Here is a 17,837-nt window from a genome sequence, read left to right as displayed (position 1 = left end):
ATCTGAGCAGTCTTCGTGGGAGGGTTCTGAGGAGGCCAAGAAGGAAGGAAAGGCACCCAGGCAGATGAGCGTACTAAGGTGGCAAACTAAACGACCTAGCTGGTGGCAGCAAGGAAACCTGTCTGAGGAACCATCTGAGAGAGCAGTGCAGATGGGGCTGGGAAGGTGTGCCTGGGGCGGGCCGCAGAGCCCTGAAAGGAAACCGAGGACCTAGATGGGCTTTCCCCTGTGAAGGTGTCTAAGAAGGCAGCAGACTATGAGGCCTTGGAGGTAAGAGTATGAGGCCTGGTTATGCCGGGGAAGGCTGTCTGCCAGGCAGGGGGCTCAGCCCAGAGTTCCACAGGAAAACTGAGAAAGGTTAGGGGCCCTATGGTGGCAGGTAGTGAGAAGGGCAAGGGGCAACCAGAGGTGGCCACAAGAGGGATTTTGACCAAATGAACAGTTCCTTGAGAATTTACAATTCTGACCTTTGCAGAGAATAATAAAGAAGGAAGATCCTAGATGGAATGGGTAAAACTGGCATCAGCCTTGGTGGGGGAGGGAGGCGAAAACAGATGAAAAGTTAAATTTGGGGGTTCACTGGGCAGAATAAATAATAAGTCTCTCCTACAGATTCTGAGCCAAATGTTTCATTCATGTATTTATTCAACAAATTGTAAAGAATGGCTACTTGGTGCCAGGAGCTATCTAAGTGCTGGGGATATGGCAGCAAGCACAAGAGACACAACTTCTCTAACCATACGGATGTTTACCGTGCGGCAAAACGGAGAAAACATTACACTCCCTTCTAGAAGCTACCTTTCAAGTCATCAGAGATTTCTCGCCAGCTTCGAAATATCAGGTCCTGTGAGCATTTGCCACATAGGATCCTCTTAACCAGACATTTAAGGCTTTCTACCACCTGGCCCTAGCCTATCACACTTGCCCTCCTATTTACCTAGTTACTGCTTCTCATCTTTTCCAGGTTCCTTTCCTTACACCGTCCTCTATGCTTGTAAAACGCTCCTACCTCCTTTCCATCAACTCAAATCCCACCCAATTTTAATATAGCACAGTGGCATCAGGCATCCAGAGCCCCTTACCTACCGCTTGCTAGCTGTAGGAACTATGTTCCTTAACCATGTTAAGTAACATGTTACTTAACTTTGTTAAACTGGTTTTCCAATCTGTAAAGTGAAGACATTCACAGCACCCACCTCATAGAGTTCTTTGTAACACTCTGTATATAAACAACCTTTGTAAGTAAATTACTTAGGCTAGTGCCATACTTGGTGTGTGAGCTTTTAATAATACTACTGCGTCCCACCTCCTTCATAAGCCATCTGGGTCTCCCTGGTATGGTGATCTTTCAGTGTTGATCTAGACCATCCATTTGGTGACTTACCCCATACTGCCTCATGAAAGCACTTACATTACTGTCTTCTGCTATTTCACTTAGTAAAGGCCTTAAAAACAGGGCCTGTCCTACTTCTGCTTGTACTGCAGACAACAATGGTCTCCAAATCTGGCCAAATCCAGATTTACCTGGAGTGCTTTACACATCCCTGGAGCCCCCAACTCTAGCCCAAGATTCCGATTCAACAAGTGTCAAGTAGGGCCTGGGAGTCTATATTCTTAACAAACTCCCTGGGGGGACTAATTCGGCAAGCTTTGACAACCTCTGCACAACAGCACCTCCTAACCCAGGGAAGAAGTAGGTAATGGCTGGGATTTAAGCTTTCCTGATCTCCCCAAAGACTGCAAGTGTTGCACAGACCTGTGTTTTATCCTTAACCTGACTTTAGCTCTTCTGCTCCGAGTCCCCAACCAAGTATTGACAGGAGTAACACCTGGCTCTCACTGTTACTCATGAGTCATTTTTGTTCAGATGCTCATATGTTTACAATGTGGTGATGAAAGAGAATGGAAGTCCTATGTGAATATTCACATAATACAGAGGGAAGTGGTAAAGTCCCCTGTTAGCTCCATCCCCAATTCGACTTATTCTCAAACCAGTTTGGTAGGTATCTTTCCAAATGGTTCTCTGCGCATTTGTATTCATAAGTATCTGTGGGGTGTTTGAAGAAACATAAACAGGCTTGGACCAGAAAATGTATTCTGCAACCTGCTCTTAACTTATCTTGGAAGGTCTTCTCATGTCAGCATAACAGCTCTAGCTCATTCTTCTACAGCAGGCTGTGTTAGGCACACCATAATTAACCATACACAGTCATTGTGGTTATATCCCATTGTTTGGCTATTATAAACAATACTTTGTACACATGTGCAAATGCTTTATTGGATAGATTGCTAGCAGTGTAATTGTTGCATCACATTTTAAATGTTAACACCACAGAAACTATGAGATAATGTGTGTTAAGCTTAAAAACACAGTTAAGAGATTTGATCCAACAGCTTTCGAAAAGTCTGCTTCCATTTACACTTTCATGAACAGTATATGAGAGTGCCAATTTCTCCACAACTTTTAAAACACTGAAAATAATCTTATACATTTTTTCTAATCCGATGGATAAAAATGGTATTTCGCCATTTTACTCCTGAGGCTGAGCATGTTTACTATTTATACTTCTGATTAACAGTAACCACTGTTAATTATCTATGTGCTTACAATGGATCAAGTATAAGAACCATGCTTAATGCTTTACATGCACTACCTCATTTAATCCTTTCAACATCTTCATGAGGTAGGTACTATTCTTCTTCCCACTTTCCTAGTTGCTTGAGTAAAAGAGATGGTAAGTATCCTGTCCACAATCATGAAGCTGCCTTGAAAATATAGGTAGTACTATCCTACAACCCAAGCTCTTTACCTAGAAAAACACCAACTTAAAACATCTGCCCAGTATATTTTATGGAACTGTGTCTTTTTTCTTTTTGATTTATAGGAACTCTTATGGATGGTTACTGTGTCTTTGTTATATACTTCCTTTGGTAAGTTTGCCCATAAAACTCTGAGGGTGGTGTCTTTTGGGGGATAGATCTTTGACTACATTTTCAATTCTTCAAAAAATCCTTAGGAATTATTCAGATTTTCCACTGAAGTTTTGCACTTTGTTTGCCCTTAAAACTAAGCTTCAGAGGCGCCTGGGTGGCTCAGGTCATGATCTCACAGGTCTGTGAGTTCAAGCCCCACATGGGCTTGCTGCTGTCAGTGCAGAGCACACTCAGGGTCCTCGGTCTCCCTCTCTCTCTGCCCCTCCCTGGCGTGCATGCTCTCTCTCTCAAAAAGAAATTAAAACATTTGAAAAAAACACTGTGCTTCATCTAGGTTTTTGGCATAGTCTTAAAAACTGTTAATAGCACTCTCCATCTTTACACCCCCCTCCTCCTACTCCATATGTCCACTTATGCCCATAGGAAAAGGAGTTCCTGTCCCTGTCCCCCACAGGAAGAAGTACTGAGGGTGAGTTCTTTTTCTCCATCCCCACCCTTAACTAGTTCCAACTGCTAAGCTGGCCAAAGCCTGGGCCTGAACCAGGGGACTGACCGCTCTGTTAAGGCAGGCGCGACAGCTCTCTCTTGCCCCTCCTACTCCCACATGGAGAGACAAATAAGCCTACCCACTATGGGTCTGGCCATCCTTTCTCCAGCTTCTCTCCACCTTCAGCTGAGTAGGCGAGGTCAGGTTGGGTCTGCCCATAAATTAGACATGGAAAAGCAGAAAGTCTCACTTGGGTTTTAAGGCCAATCTGCATTTCTCCAACTTAGTTTACCAGGCAATAGCACCACACTGGAGGTGCCTCTTCAGCCATTACTAGGTTGAGGCTAGATTTCTCCTTTGGCTCTTATTATTGGTATATAACTTCCTTGATAAGAAGCTCCCGAGGGGAAAGGGGGTGACTGATACAATTTAGACACCAACATTCTACCCTAAACCCCTTACCATTATATCTTCTACCATTTTCTTGCTCAGACTTACAAGTTCTAACTGAATGATCTTGCAATTGGGTTTATTTCACTCCTTAATAACTTCTATAGATTGTAAGAATTACAAAATGTATGACCATTACATAAAATCAAAGTATAGGTATACAAAAGAAGTGAATAACTTCCCCCTATCCCATCCCCATTATATCACAATTATTTAGTGTATGTTGCTTCTCTATGCTCAAACATATATACACACTAAGTGCAGGGTTTTCCTTCAACTTTTAGAAAAATGAAATACTATATCCAATGCTATAAATTTTTTCATTAATTTAACAAAATAATGGACACCCCTCAGGTCAATATGTAGATTCAACTCATTCTTTAATCAATACACAGTATTTCACAGAATAAATGTACCATACTATGTGGGTTAACAACTCCCCTAATGATGTACATGGTCTCCCTTTTTTTGCCACTACTACTTCTTACATGACTTGTAATACGTGCTTATGTACTGCTTGCTATCTTTATTTCTGGAGGCGAATCCCAAGAATGAGACTGCTATATTAGAGGGTATGCACATTTTATTACTTTTTATTTTTTTAATGCAGCAATACTTGCTTTATTTTACTTATTTATTTTTAAGTAGTCTCCATGCCCAACGTGGGGCCTGAACTCGTGACCCTAAGATCAAGAGTCGCCTGCTCTAGCTCTACCAACTAAACCAGGTGGGCGCCCTGAGGTATGCACATTTTTAATTTTAAAGGATGCTGATTTACTTTGCAAATAGGCTGTAGCAATTCACACTCCTATCTTCATATGTAAAAGTGTTCATTTCCTCATACCATCAACAACACTAGAAGCAGTTAATTTTTATAAATTTGAAAGGAAAAAAATTACGAAGTCAATTCTTATTTGCCTTAACTGTGAGGTTGAGCATTTTTTCCTATTTATTGAGCGCTTGCATTCCCTCCCCTATGAACTGGCTATTTATACTTTGTCTGTGTTTCTATCACACCAAGTAAATTAACCTGTCGTGTTCTGAAAATATTTCCCCTGGGCTATCATGTATCTTCTGACTTTGTCCACCACATATCTTTTCACATAGAAATGCTTTATTTGTATGTGCCACAATCTGTCAATCTTTTCCTTACTTGACTCTGAGTTTAATGATTTAAGACTGCCTTCTTCTCTGCTTACCCCCACTGCCTCAGTACATATTTCCTAGTCAGTTTTCTTCTATTATTGCTTGTGCGACTTTTCCTAACATTTAAGCATTTGATCTAGAATTGATTGTCATATACAACGTGAATCAGAGGGCTCTAAATATTTCTGCCAGATGAACAGCCAATTATGCCATACAACTTATTAATGTTTTTCCTAGTGAATTAAGGTTCTATCTTACCACATACTACATTTCTATATATACTTAGATCTGCTTTGGAACACGGGGTTCCACCAATCTCTCTGGCTATAACTATACCAATTCCAGTATATTTATTCTAATCTGGCAGAGCAACTGTTTCCATTTTTCAACACATTCTTTTTCCTCTTAATTTTTTTTTGACATTTGTATATATTTAAGACTCTGGTGACAAACAGTATTCCAATTCTGGCCTTGTTTTTACCATCTATGTCACTTTGGGCAAGTCATTTATAATATCTGGGCTTAAGTTTCTTCATCTTCCCTTAAGTTTTGAGATGCAGTATTTTTAAATTTTTTTTTTAATGTTTATTTTTGAGAGAGAGTGCAAGCAGGGGAGAGGCAGAGAGAGCAGGAGACACAAAATCCAAAGCAGGCTTCAGGTTCTCAGCTGTCAGCACAGAGCCCAATGCGGGGCACGAACTCACAAAATGCAAGATCATGACCTGAGCCAACAATGTTGGTCGCTGAACTGAATGACTGGGCCACCCAGGTCCCCTTATATGTAGTATCTTTAATCAGTTGACTTCCTTTAACTTAAAAAAAGTTTTTTAATATGTGGTCAATTTTTGTAAATTGAGTTATCTTTAAAAAAAATTTTTTTTTAACGTTTATTTATTTTTGAGACAGGGAGAGACAGAGCATGAACGGGGGAGGGTCAGAGAGAGAGGGAGACACAATCTGAAACAGGCTCCAGGCTCTGAGCTGTCAGCACAGAGCCCAACGCAGGGCTCGAACTCATGGACCGCGAGATCATGACCTGAGCTGAAGTCGGACGCTTAACCGACTGAGCCACCCAGGCACCCCTTGAGTTATCTTTTTAAAAAGTGCGTTGTTTTTACAGTATAAGTCTTACATATTATTAATCATATTCTCAGGTATTTATTTATAGTGGCACAATCTATAATAATTGCAGATTTGTAGATATTACTCCATTACCTTCTATTCTCAAATATGGTAAGCCTTATTTAATTTCTCTTTTTCTTCAAGAGGACTCAACTGTTTTGCCTGGATGCCCAAAAGATTCTTTCTTCACCCTTAAAATTAAGAAACTTTCCTAGGAAAGTTTTCAGTGCCAATTGTTTTGTGTCCATTTTTCTTGATTTTTTTTTTAAGGTTTTTATTTTGAGAGTGTGCATGCACACACATGCGCATATGGGAGACGGGCAGAGAAACAGAAAGCATCTTAAACAGGCTCCACACTCAGTTTGGAGCCTGACATGGATGGGGCTCACAAGATCCTGACCTGAGCCAAAATCAAGTCAGACGTTTAACCAACTAAGCCACCCAGGTGCCCCTTGAGATAAGGTTTAAGCTCATTACTTCAAACATTTTTTTCCATAAAGTCTTTAATTACATACTTGAGGTTTTTTTTTTTTTTTTTAACTTTTATTTATTTTTGAGAGATAGAGAGAGGCAGAGAATGAATGAGGGAGGAGCAGAGAGAGGGAGACACAGAATCCAAGGCAGGCTCTAGGCTCTGAACTGTCAGCACAGAGACCGACATGGCGCTCAAACCCACAAACTATGAGATCATGACCTGGGCCGAAGTCGGACGCTTAACCGACTGAGCCACCCAGGTACCCTGAGTTTTTGTGTTTCATTTCTTTGTGATCTTTTTCTTCAGGGACACCAATTATACCTAAGTCAGATCTTCTTTATTTTCTGTATCTACTACATTCTTTCTAATTGTTTATTTCCATTTCATTTTTGTAATCTGTCTTCCCTATCCTTCACTAATTTTTCAGCAGTTTATATTCATTTTTATTCTCTTTCCAATGTGGCTTTTAATCCTGTGATAACTTTTATTTTCTCTTCACTATTTTCCTGGGCTCTACCTGCTGATGTTCCATTTCCTCCTGTCACCATGCCTTATTTTACCTGATCTCCTGTATCTCTGCTTGGAGTTCCTTCCTTTCCTAAGTTCTCTGAATTCATGGTGGCAGGAATGGCCATTAATTTTCATCTGAGGTAAAAAAACATCTTTGTAGTGAGGCTATTTTACCTGCCACTTGTTTCCCATATTTTCCTTTTGTCTTATAGTATCTATCTTTCTAGATCTTGTGCTGATGTCTTTTGACTGAGACAAGTTCTTCCTATAAGATCTGGAGGAGGTTCCTATGGGAACCTGAGAGAAGCCAGGGCCATGTTCCAAGTTAGCAGAAACACATGAAACTGTAGCATCTCCCCAGCCAACAGGGATGAGAAACGGTCCAGCTGCTCACAATTCGGTATCTCTTCCAACCTGCCTTATCTAATGCTTCTAAAGAAGACGGCATGTCTATGTGTCTCCTTGTGTAGCTTAGCTCCCCTCTTACCCAACGGGTCAAATGGGGTCTGGAGAGGTGCCTGCTGCCAGTCTGTGCACCTTCTTCTCACTGTTCCAAATAAAGGAATGTTGATCTTGCCTGTCAAAATCCTATTCTGGAGAACCGTATGAGTTTGAAATCTGCAACCAAAGATATCCTTTCTCAGCATCTTCCTATACCCATGGGATCTTCATTATACTGCTGTCCTTCTGCATTTACTGTTGGGGGCATAAGGAAAAATTATCTGACTTTAAACATCTTATTGTCAGGGCACCTGGCTGACTCAGTAGGAAGACCATGAGACTCTTGATCTCAGGATCGTGAGTTCGGGTCCCACATAGGTTGTAGAGATTACTTAAATAAATAAAAAACTTTAATAAAAAAAACAAATAAACATCTTGTTGTTCACATTTAGGTTACCCTTGTGCCTTTTTCTCCAGAGTCTTCCTGTCCTATTAAACTTTTATCTCCCACCCCGTCCTTCTGCAACTATTGCTTCACAATACTTTACCCCAAGCATGAAAAAAAATGCCTCTATAAAGGAAGGGCTATAAAGATCATTTTTACTCATTTTAAAACTGTGGACATTACTATGTCAGATGTCTCCTAAGAAGCATATATGCAACATAAAATATTTACCCCTTGAAGACATGACCACATCTTCACTTTCAAATGCTTTCATGAATAGCAACATAAATTACTATTCACATTACATGTATCTTACATTTAAAAAATTTTTAAAAGATGTCATGTTTGTCTGGTTATTATATGCTCCTTGAGGGAGGAAATTGTGCATTCCACTTTATTATACACAATGCTAGTACCAGAACATGAGGGTGAAGGTGTGTGTATGTATGTAATTTTTTTAAAGACCCCAAGTTATGCAAATCAATATATCACTCCAGTGAATGGAACATTTTCTGTGATTAATATAACCAAAATCAGCTAAGCAAAATTCTGAGAGAATATGCCCGTTTTTCTTGTTCTTTTCCATCTGTCCTCCCTTCAAGCCTGTTCCTGACTGATTATTATTGATCAATGTTTGCAGAGAAGTCCTGCCTTGTTAAACTTTAAGATGAATTCTGGCATAGTGCCCCTTTGGCTCCTGTCTCAGAGGCTAACCAGGCAGCTCTGGCATCCTGGCCTCAGGCAAGCCATACTACCTATAGAACACAGATTCATTCCTTGTTCAAATCACAGCATCTCCAGTAGGCCTGTGTGAACCAGGTTAGGGCAAAAAGCAATATAGCAGCAGCACTTTTATCCCGTCGTCCCATGGAGGAATTAGTCCTCTCACTGTCTAGAAAAAAGAAAGGAGGAAGTTAAAACCAGAAGAGTTTTATAGTGTAAATTTCCCTGTTGACAGTCTTGCCAGGGACTGATGGAGCACTGCAAAATTCTAAGTATCTATCCAAAATACTTCCGTGTACTAAAACACTTTCTCTTTTTTGTTGCCAATCTCACAACTGCTAACAAAGTCTACAGAAGGTTACTAAGTATCATCATTGTGCCCAAAACACACTGCTTGTGTGTTCAACACATATTTGTTGAATTATTTTTTTAAATTTTTAATGTTTATTTATTATTGAGAGACAGAGCATGAGCATGGGAGGGGCAGAGACAGGAGGAGACGCAGAACCTGAAGCAGGCTCCAGGCTCCGAGCTGTCAGCACAGAGCCCGATGCAGGGCTCGAACTCACAAACTGGGAGATCGTGACCTGAGCTGAAGTCGGACGCTCAACCGACTGAGCCACCCAGGCACCCCACACATTTGTTGAATTAAATGAAGATATTCCTGAAGGGCCGCAATGAATACTAAGAAATGAACATTTATATGCCAGAGTTAAAATCATTATGTGCCAAACAGATAAAGCAACTACTTAAAGTCTCAGAGGCATCAACACAGGATGAAAAGGCAAGCATTCATCCCATGTGTATTTCAAGTACAAGGTAGTCTTACCCAGATTCACTATCAGTATTCTTCAAAAAGCATCATGTATACCTACAGTTTCTCTCCTCAGAACCTCAAAAATGCTTTCTAGATGCTAAATCTTAAAGCATGATGGTCAGCTAATTAAATATTAGGGCAAAATAAATCCGTATCACTCTGCCAACTCTATTCAAAACCAACCCTGAAACATGCAACTAAGTGAAACAGAAACCCAGGAACTGCTACCCATCTTTCCCCATAATACAGGGGAAATACCACCTGTCTACAGACCACAGATATGTTCAAAACTCAGGAGAAATACACGGGTTCTTTTATCAACTACCATGTCTAACCCAGGTAGAAGAAGAGAAAATGGGCTTAAACTAGACCATTACAATACTTGGAGTCTGACTACAAGAAGCTTCTAGACCACAAAAATGGATTTAGTTGAAAGGAATCAAGAAAATTTTTTTCCTCTGGGTCTTTAAAAGGCAGAGGAATGAACATAATGACATTTTGAGGTACCTTTCCTCTGGAAAATACACCACATTTACCTAACACCCATATAATTCTCCTTGATTCTCTTTTTTTATTAAAAAAATTTTTTTTAATGTTTATTTCTCTTTGAGAGAGAGAGAGTGAGCGAGCACAGGAGAGGGGCAGAGAGAGAGGGAGACACAGAATCTGAAGCAGGTTCCAGGCTCTGAGTTGTCAGCACAGAGCTCAATGCGGGGCTTGAACTCACAAACCACGAGATCATGACCTGAACAAAGTCAGATGCTTAACCAACTGAGCACCCAGGCACCCCTTCTTGATTATATTTCAATTACAGATACAGTAATATCTAATAATAGCCAACATTTCTCTTTTTTAATGTTTATTTACTTTTTGAGAGAGAGCACGTGCGCACTTCTGAGCATGAGCAGGGGAGGGGCAGAGAGAGAAGGAGAGAAAGATGGGGAGAGAGGGAGAATCCCAAGCAGGCTCTGCTCTGCCAGCGTAGAGCCTGACCTGGGGCTCAAACCCACGAACTGGAAGATCATAACCTGAGCCAAAATCAAGAGTCAGACGTTCAACCACTTGAGCCACCCCCAACAGCAAACATTTCTACATTGCTTAACTATGTCTGTCTCAGGCAGAGTTCTTAACCCCATTACATATATTAACTCATTTAATTTTATTACCTTTATTTTATAGATGAGGAAACTGAGGCACAGAGGTTAATTTGCTCAAACCACACAAAACTAGGAAGAGGCAGGACTGATAACCTAGCCACAGAGTACCTCAAAGGGGCTATCTGGTGCATAAAGACTGAGCCACCCAGGCGTCCCAGGGGCTATTCAGTAACAGAGCTTTTTGCATGGGATGGAAGAGCAGAATCAATGTTTAGGCGAATGTAGATGCAAAAAGATAGGATTCCTACTTCTGATCAGCAGATGCCTAGGTAATCCCAGGGTAATGTTCTTAGAGAGCCATCTGGACCACCTGTTTCTTAATCACGTAAGTGTCTGTTAACTTCAGGGATGGAACCCTGGAATGTGCCGAGTCCCTCAGGGGATTCTCACACACACACTAAAATTTAGAGAACCACCACTCCAACATCAATGCTGCTGTATCCTCCAGCAGAGACCACAACGAGGGAACATGAAACACAACTACTGATGATGGGACTTCTTATTCCAGGTACAGTTGATAGGATCAACTCAATTGTTTACTCTAAAACAATTCTCAAATTTATTCAGATGATGGAACACCTGAAAGTCAAGTTGTTCTTGAAATGCTAATAAATTTAATTCTGTTGAAATACAAATAATTTTACTATAGGAAAACGTGATTGCATTAATTCAAAAATTTTAGAAATTATAATAATGTGTATTCTTATGTCAATGTCTCCACAGTAAAAAAAAGAGGGCCGTTTCTGGGCTTTTTCACCAATGCTAATTTGCTGTGTCCATTTGTTTTGCCCTCTGCTGGCAATCAGTATTGACAGCAAGCAGGAAACAAAGATCTGAAAATTCCAACCGATAACTTATAAATTCCTCTAAATTGTCAAGTGTGGCACCTCTGTGATAAAAGTTTTCTCTAAAACTGAGCCTAAGAGTCACTGTGTTCAAGGGGTATTTACTGCTCATCAGCCCCTAGGCACAGATCCTCTACAGCAGGGTTTCTTAACTTGAAGTCCATGAGCTTGAATCACTCATTCATATTTTCACTAACCTCTGGCTGAAATTTAGCATTTACTTCCATTACGAAGGGAGGTGGCTATGCACAGCCGCATCAATATCTGACTTTGTTACTGACAGAAATCAGATTTTTATCATATCACATCACTTTAATTAAACATTCTGAAATGTTATTTACCCTCATTACTACTTTAAAATTATAATAATTACACTGGATGGTGTAATTTAACGAATTAATTTAAACTACATATTACTATAGCTCCACTTTTTAAAAAATGTTTTTGAGGGGCGCCTGGGTGGCTTACTTGGTTAGGTGTCCGACTCTTGGTTTCAGCTCGGGTCGTGATCTCACGGTTCATGAGTTCAAGCTGTGTGTGGGGCTCTGCACTGGCAGTATGGAATCGCTTGGGATTCTATTCTCTCTCCTCCCTCTCTTTGCCCCTCCCCACACATGGGTGCTTTCTCTCTCCCAAAAATAAACACTAAAAAAAAAAAAAAGTTTTTGATAACTGTAGTTTGATATAATTGATTTCCTTCCTAATCCTATGTATTTTGTGTCTTTGAAAACATAATTATGAAAGGAGGTCTATCAGCTTCAGATTGTCATAGGTGTCCATGGCGCACACACACACAAAGTTAAGAACCCGGACCTAGATAGGCTGGGGCACAACAACAGTTTTAAGATACTGCGTTGCCAGTAACATGCAAGGGAGTTAAGACAGAAGTAACTGCTTATCCTGTGATTATTAGGATTATTAGTTTGCATTTTACTACTAAGACCCACACTGCCTGCGTAGCCTGGCACAGACGAGTTCCAGTAAGTTGCTAAATGAAAGGACACACTTTGGGGCAGAGTTCCCGCAACTAACGTTTGACCCGTTTCTTCACTGAGTCTACCAGCAGCCTAACTGTGGCTCAGCTCCTCCTCTCAGAAATGGGGCTACTACTGTTTACCCAAATTGACTCTGGAAGATATTGCAAGAAAAAAGGGGACATCAATTTGCGTTAAAAAACTCAAGCCTTTTGACAGATTTTACTTTTTTTTCTTTTAAACATATATTCTTAAATAATAAGGGTCTCAATTTTATTACCACAGTTTTCACATCAGGATCTCGAATTCCGTTCCATTCTGCTATCCACTATGGGCCATAAGGAAGGGCCAGCCATTACAGAAAATAAAACTACGTTTTGCTCAGGACTCTCTGCTTTCTGTGGACAATGGGTAGACTTCACTATGAGTGTGCAGTCCCTGGGATTTGTGTGTAAACTGTGCATGTTACGTCTGAGCAATGAGAGTCCAGTCCTTTCATCCATTTCTCAAAGGGGATTCTAGGAAAGCTGAGCCCTGGACTCTAGAGAAATGCTCCTGGGAAACTGTAAGCAAACTTACAATGTACAAATGCTTTTTGTTTATGTGTAAAAAAGAACTCTTTGCCTCCAACAAACTGTGGGTCAGAAAGAATAAGATTAACCTGTGCAACACCCCACAGCTAGTCAGTGGACCAGACAGAACCAAACTCGACTGGACTCTTTTCCCTGAACCATGCCTATCACTGTCCACACGGTTTCATTCTTAAGTCATGGTGTTCATGGTGTCCAGCAAGAGTATAAATATAAGACTTTAAACACCACTAGCCAAGGCTTTCTGTTGCTCTGATCCCCATCACAGTGTTTAATACGATAAGGAAGAGATTAAGGGATAAAGGGAAGAAAACTCTGCCCACTGATGTATTCAACAACTTTCAAAAATAAATCTATGCTGCAATGTCAGCTTAAAAAGCTTCCACCTGCTGCCTGTGCTTCTATGAAAGAGCCTCAAATTTCAAATTGTTGATGTCCCGGAAGACTTACTACCACTCAAGGTTACACTTCTGTAAGGGCATGAAAGCCAAGAAAAGATAAGGAAAAGGTCACCCTTCTCCTTTCAGAAAACAGTGACAGGATCACGGTCACGGGCCAAAATTTCCAAAAAGAGATCCTTTTGAAGAGGACAGATAGCAGGCAGCAATAGCAGTGACCCACTCCTGGCAGAAGAGGCGGGCGGGGTGGCGTGGTGGGGGTGGTCCCTGAATAGTACCTGGGGGTGGGAAGAGGAGGCGGGGAAGCCTGCACAGTAAACAGCCCTAACAGAAACTTAGCGTAGCCAAGAGTGTGAGACCACCAACTGATGCGCCAGTAGTTTTCTTCACAGCCATCTCTCTCTCTTCCCCCGTCCGCCCCCAACTGAAGCAATGCGGCGGGAAGGGGGAAGACTGGAGTGATAAATGGCGTAGCTTTTGGGTGTAAAGTCGAGTTTGAGTGCCGTTTCCCCCACGAATCAGCTAGCTTCTGACTCGAGCAACTCACAACACGGTGCCTCAGTTTCCCCATGAGTAAAATGGGGGTAATTACGCTCCTGACTACACAGGAATGCTGCCAGGATTAAATGAGACAACGAGCGTGAAAGCTTCTGCACAGGGCCAGACACAGAGGAACCGCTCCGGGGCGCTAAGGCAAGTCCGCAGGAGGGTCCTGAGGTCGGGGCTCCGGCCCGGAAAGAGTGCTCCAGGGGCCCGCTCCCCGCCAGCTGGGTTCCGAGCCCCTGCCCGGCCCACCTTGTTGTTGTACTCCTCCACGAAGCTGCCCAGCGCCAGGCGAAAGCGCTTGTCGGGCCGCACGCTCCAGTTCATGGCGTAGACGGTCCAAGGCGCTTCATACTTGTAGATCTCCTTCCGTTTGCCGTGCAGGGACATGGTGGCGGCGGCGGGGCCGCAGTGCGGGCCGGGACGACAGCGAGCTGCTGCGGGCCGGGCGCGAGTCAGACCGGGAGCCGGGCCGGAGACTGAGGGGTCCGAAAGGAGGCGGGGCGGGGGCGGGCAGAGACGGCCTAGCCCGGAAGCGGGGCCGCGGCGACGGACAACGACTGCCGGGCCCGACCCCCAGTTTCAAACCTGCTTCGGCTCGGACCACAGCCACCTTCCGTTTGAAGCCCCGCCCCGCCCTCTCGGAACGGAAGCCACCCGACCCCCGTAGTGGCGCCGGCCGTTGGCTGCCTGATACGTCCTTTCCAGTGGTTCCTACTCTTCATTGGCTAGTGCACCAGTAGCTTCTGAAGCTCTTCACTATTGGCGCAAATGTCTGTCATTCCAATGACTTGCCCCGCCCAATATCGGGGGGGACAGGCGCTTTCTCAGCTCTAAAGGTGACTGGTTGACAAAAATGTCAGTCAGAGAGATAACGGCGCAGTGCGGGTGAATGGGGGCGTGGGTGGCGTACAGGCTAGCAGCTTAGCAGCAGGCCTCCAAGTTCTATGCCAAATCTTTGAGAGTGAAACCTCTTGTGTGACCTCCTCTGACTTCTTCTCTGTAGCTGCCATTCCCAGAGGCCTCACGTCCAGTAGAAAATGTAAATTCTGCTTTACCTGAGTGCCTGCGGCCTGGCAGCTCAGCCCGTGCCAAATGGGAATCACCTTAATTTCCTCCTGGTGCCCATAGCCTTGAACACCGGAGGGTTGTTCTCCCTGTCCCCCAAGGGCCTTCCCGCGCTTTCCTGGCCATTCTATAAATGCTCGGGATTTTCGGGTTGATTTTCAGTAATCAGCCACCCTACTTGCTTGGCCCTAAGTTTTTGTCGGTTCCCATTCATTCCATCCTTTCTCTGCAGCAAGGCCTAAGGGAAAAGCTAATCAAGCCCTAGACCTATGTGTCCTTAGTTTGAAATGGAGAAGGGCCTGAATCTAGGTAACCTCTCTTTGTAATTTAAATGGTTTCCATTGCTTTGCTTTCAACACAATGAAAGGAAAATTGTATGGAATTGTTAGATGATACCATTAAATATCGTTTTAAATATCGTGGATTGTTGGACAACTCAGAATCGAAAGAGTTGAGTGACTGCTGTGTATAACCCCTTAGTGTTCAATCTACTTATTTCTTGGAACAAGTTTTCTCTGCTTAAGTTTATGAAAAAGTCAAGAAAAATAGGTATAAAAGTGTTGCTGACCCAGGGCACCTGCGTGGCTCAGTCAGTTAAGCAACTGACTCTCGATTTTGGCTCAGGTTATGATCTCGCCCGGCTGGCAGCGAGGAGACTACTTGGGATTCTCATTCTCTCTCTCTTTCTCTGCCCCTCCCCCTCACAAGATAAATAAATAAACATTTAAAAAAAAGTGTTGCTAAACTTTGTCTTATTCTAATAAAAAGTGATATTCATCCACACTCATGAGCTAATGAGAAGAAAATACCCTTTTATAGATGCATTCCCAATAAAATTTTAGTTTCTATAAAAATTTGAAATATAATTATGTTCTTTTGAATAACTCTGTACTAAGTGTAACCCTTAAAGTCTTGATAAGTTTACAAAAATGTAGTTTTAAAATTTTGAGATATGTGTGTGTGTGTGTGTGTGTGTGTGTGTGCATTTGTTGCAAACAGTTATGATCAGGTTATCAATAATAGGTCTTAAATCTGGAAATACATTACATGTAGCATAAACTGTGGGAATAGAATGGAATTATAAGAAGAGAAAAAAGAATAAAGAAGAGCTTATTCTTGTGCGTTTTTTTTTAATGTTTATTTTTGAGAGAGAGTGTGGCTGAGGGAGGGGCAGAGAGAGAGGGGACAGAGGATCCAAAAGGGGCTCTGTACTGACAGCCACGAGTCCAATGTGGGGCTCCAACTTTCTAACTGTGAGCCCCATGTGGCGCTTGAACTCACAAACCATGAAATCACCACCTGAACTGAAGTCAGACACCCAACCAACTGAGCCACCCAGGCAACTGGTTCTTGTGTTTTTATTTATTTTGTAATGTTTATTTAATATTTATTTTTAATGTTTAATTTTGAGAGAGAGACAGACAGAGTGTGAACAGGGGAGGGGCAGAGAGAGGGAGACACAATCTGAAGCAGGCTTCAGGCTCTGAGCCCTCAGCACAGAGCCCCAGGCAGGGCTCGAACTTGTGAACCGTGAGATCATAGGATCTGAGTTGAAGTCAGTCGCTCAACAGATTGAGCCACCCAGGCGCCCATTCATTCTTGTGTTTTTAAAATGAATGATGTTGGCTCAGGGCACCTAGGTGGCTCAGTCCATTAAGCGTCTGACTTCAGCTCAGGTCATGATCTTGTGGTTCTTGAGTTCTAGCCCCGCATAGGGAGGGCTCTGTGCTGACAGCTCAGAGCCTGAAGCCTGCTTCAGATTCTGTGTCTCCCTCTCTCTGCCCCTGTCCTGCTCTCTCTCTCTTTCAAAAATAAACACTAAAAAATTTCTTAAAAAATAAATAAAATGAATGACGTTGGCTCTCAAATCACTATGCTATTTGTGTCTAAATATATTGGTATAAATAAAGCAATTTATACAGTATCAATAGTCACAATACACTGGAAATAACATGTTTGCAACTATTTAAACTTATCAATGAGAGGGGCGCCTGGGTGGCTCGGTTGGTTAAGCGTCGGACTTCAGCTCAGGTCACGATCTCGCGGTCCGCGAGTTCAAGCCCCGCGTCGGGCTCTGGGCTGATGGCTCAGAGCCTGGAGCCTGCTTCCGATTCTGTGTCTCCCTCTCTCTCTGCCCCTCCCCAATTCATGCTCTGTCTCTCTCTCTGTCTCAAAAATAAATAAAAACGTTAAAAAAAAATAAACTTATCAATGAGATACTTAAAATGTTAACTTAAAATGTGGTGGGCGAGGGATTCATTTTCAAAATTCTTTCAAGGAGTACCAAAAAAGGACGGAAGGCCAGTGGCCAGGTACTTTTTGGACAACAGCCCATCTCATTGGAGTAGTTAACTGCAGAGTTCTCAAGCCAGACCATCTGGGTAGAAATTGCTTCCTTTGTTAGGTAAGATTCTTTTTTCTTTTTAATCAGAGTATAACTTACACATAGAAATGCACCTATTTTCACAATCTGATATACACGTATGTAAACAGCTCCTAGATCAGGAAGCAAAAACAGTACTAGCACCCCAGAAGTCCCCCGCATGCTTGGGTGAATTTCTTAGCCTCTCTCTGCTTCTGATTTCTCATCTCTAAAATGGGGCTAATAATACCAACCCCACAGGGTTGTTGTGAGGCTTCGATGAAGTAATGTCTGCAGAGCAGTCGGCAGGGACTTGGCACAGAGGGAGCACTATGGACATGTCGTGGTTC

General features: G+C 42.4%; 1 protein-coding gene and 1 long non-coding RNA gene across 3 annotated transcripts in view; one reads left to right on the top strand and one right to left on the bottom strand.

Annotated features, from left to right (window-relative positions):
* DCAF7 (DDB1 and CUL4 associated factor 7) overlaps positions 1 to 14,684 on the bottom strand; it is a 30,661-nt gene extending 15,977 nt beyond the window's left edge. For both annotated transcript variants that reach the window (XR_015244233.1, XM_086687688.1), the window contains exon 1: positions 14,310 to 14,684. Coding sequence is in view for 1 of the 2 variants with exons in the window: in XM_086687688.1 (XP_086543814.1) it covers positions 14,310 to 14,447 (138 nt within the window). In the remaining variant the exon portion in view is untranslated. The remainder of the gene's footprint in view (positions 1 to 14,309) is intronic.
* On the top strand, positions 11,000 to 13,496 carry LOC147574471 (uncharacterized). Its single transcript, XR_015244235.1, has 2 exons — positions 11,000 to 11,215; positions 12,812 to 13,496. It is a non-coding gene; the product is annotated as an uncharacterized LOC147574471 (long non-coding RNA).
* Positions 14,685 to 17,837: the final 3,153 nt, after the last annotated feature.

The sequence above is a fragment of the Puma concolor genome, chromosome E1, assembly GCF_028749965.1.
Source record: "Puma concolor isolate L17-30 chromosome E1, mPumCon1.1.hap2, whole genome shotgun sequence".
Taxonomy (NCBI): domain Eukaryota; kingdom Metazoa; phylum Chordata; class Mammalia; order Carnivora; family Felidae; genus Puma; species Puma concolor.
The sequence above is the reverse complement of the archived record's forward strand: the minus strand, read 5'-3'. Positions and strand labels throughout refer to the sequence as shown.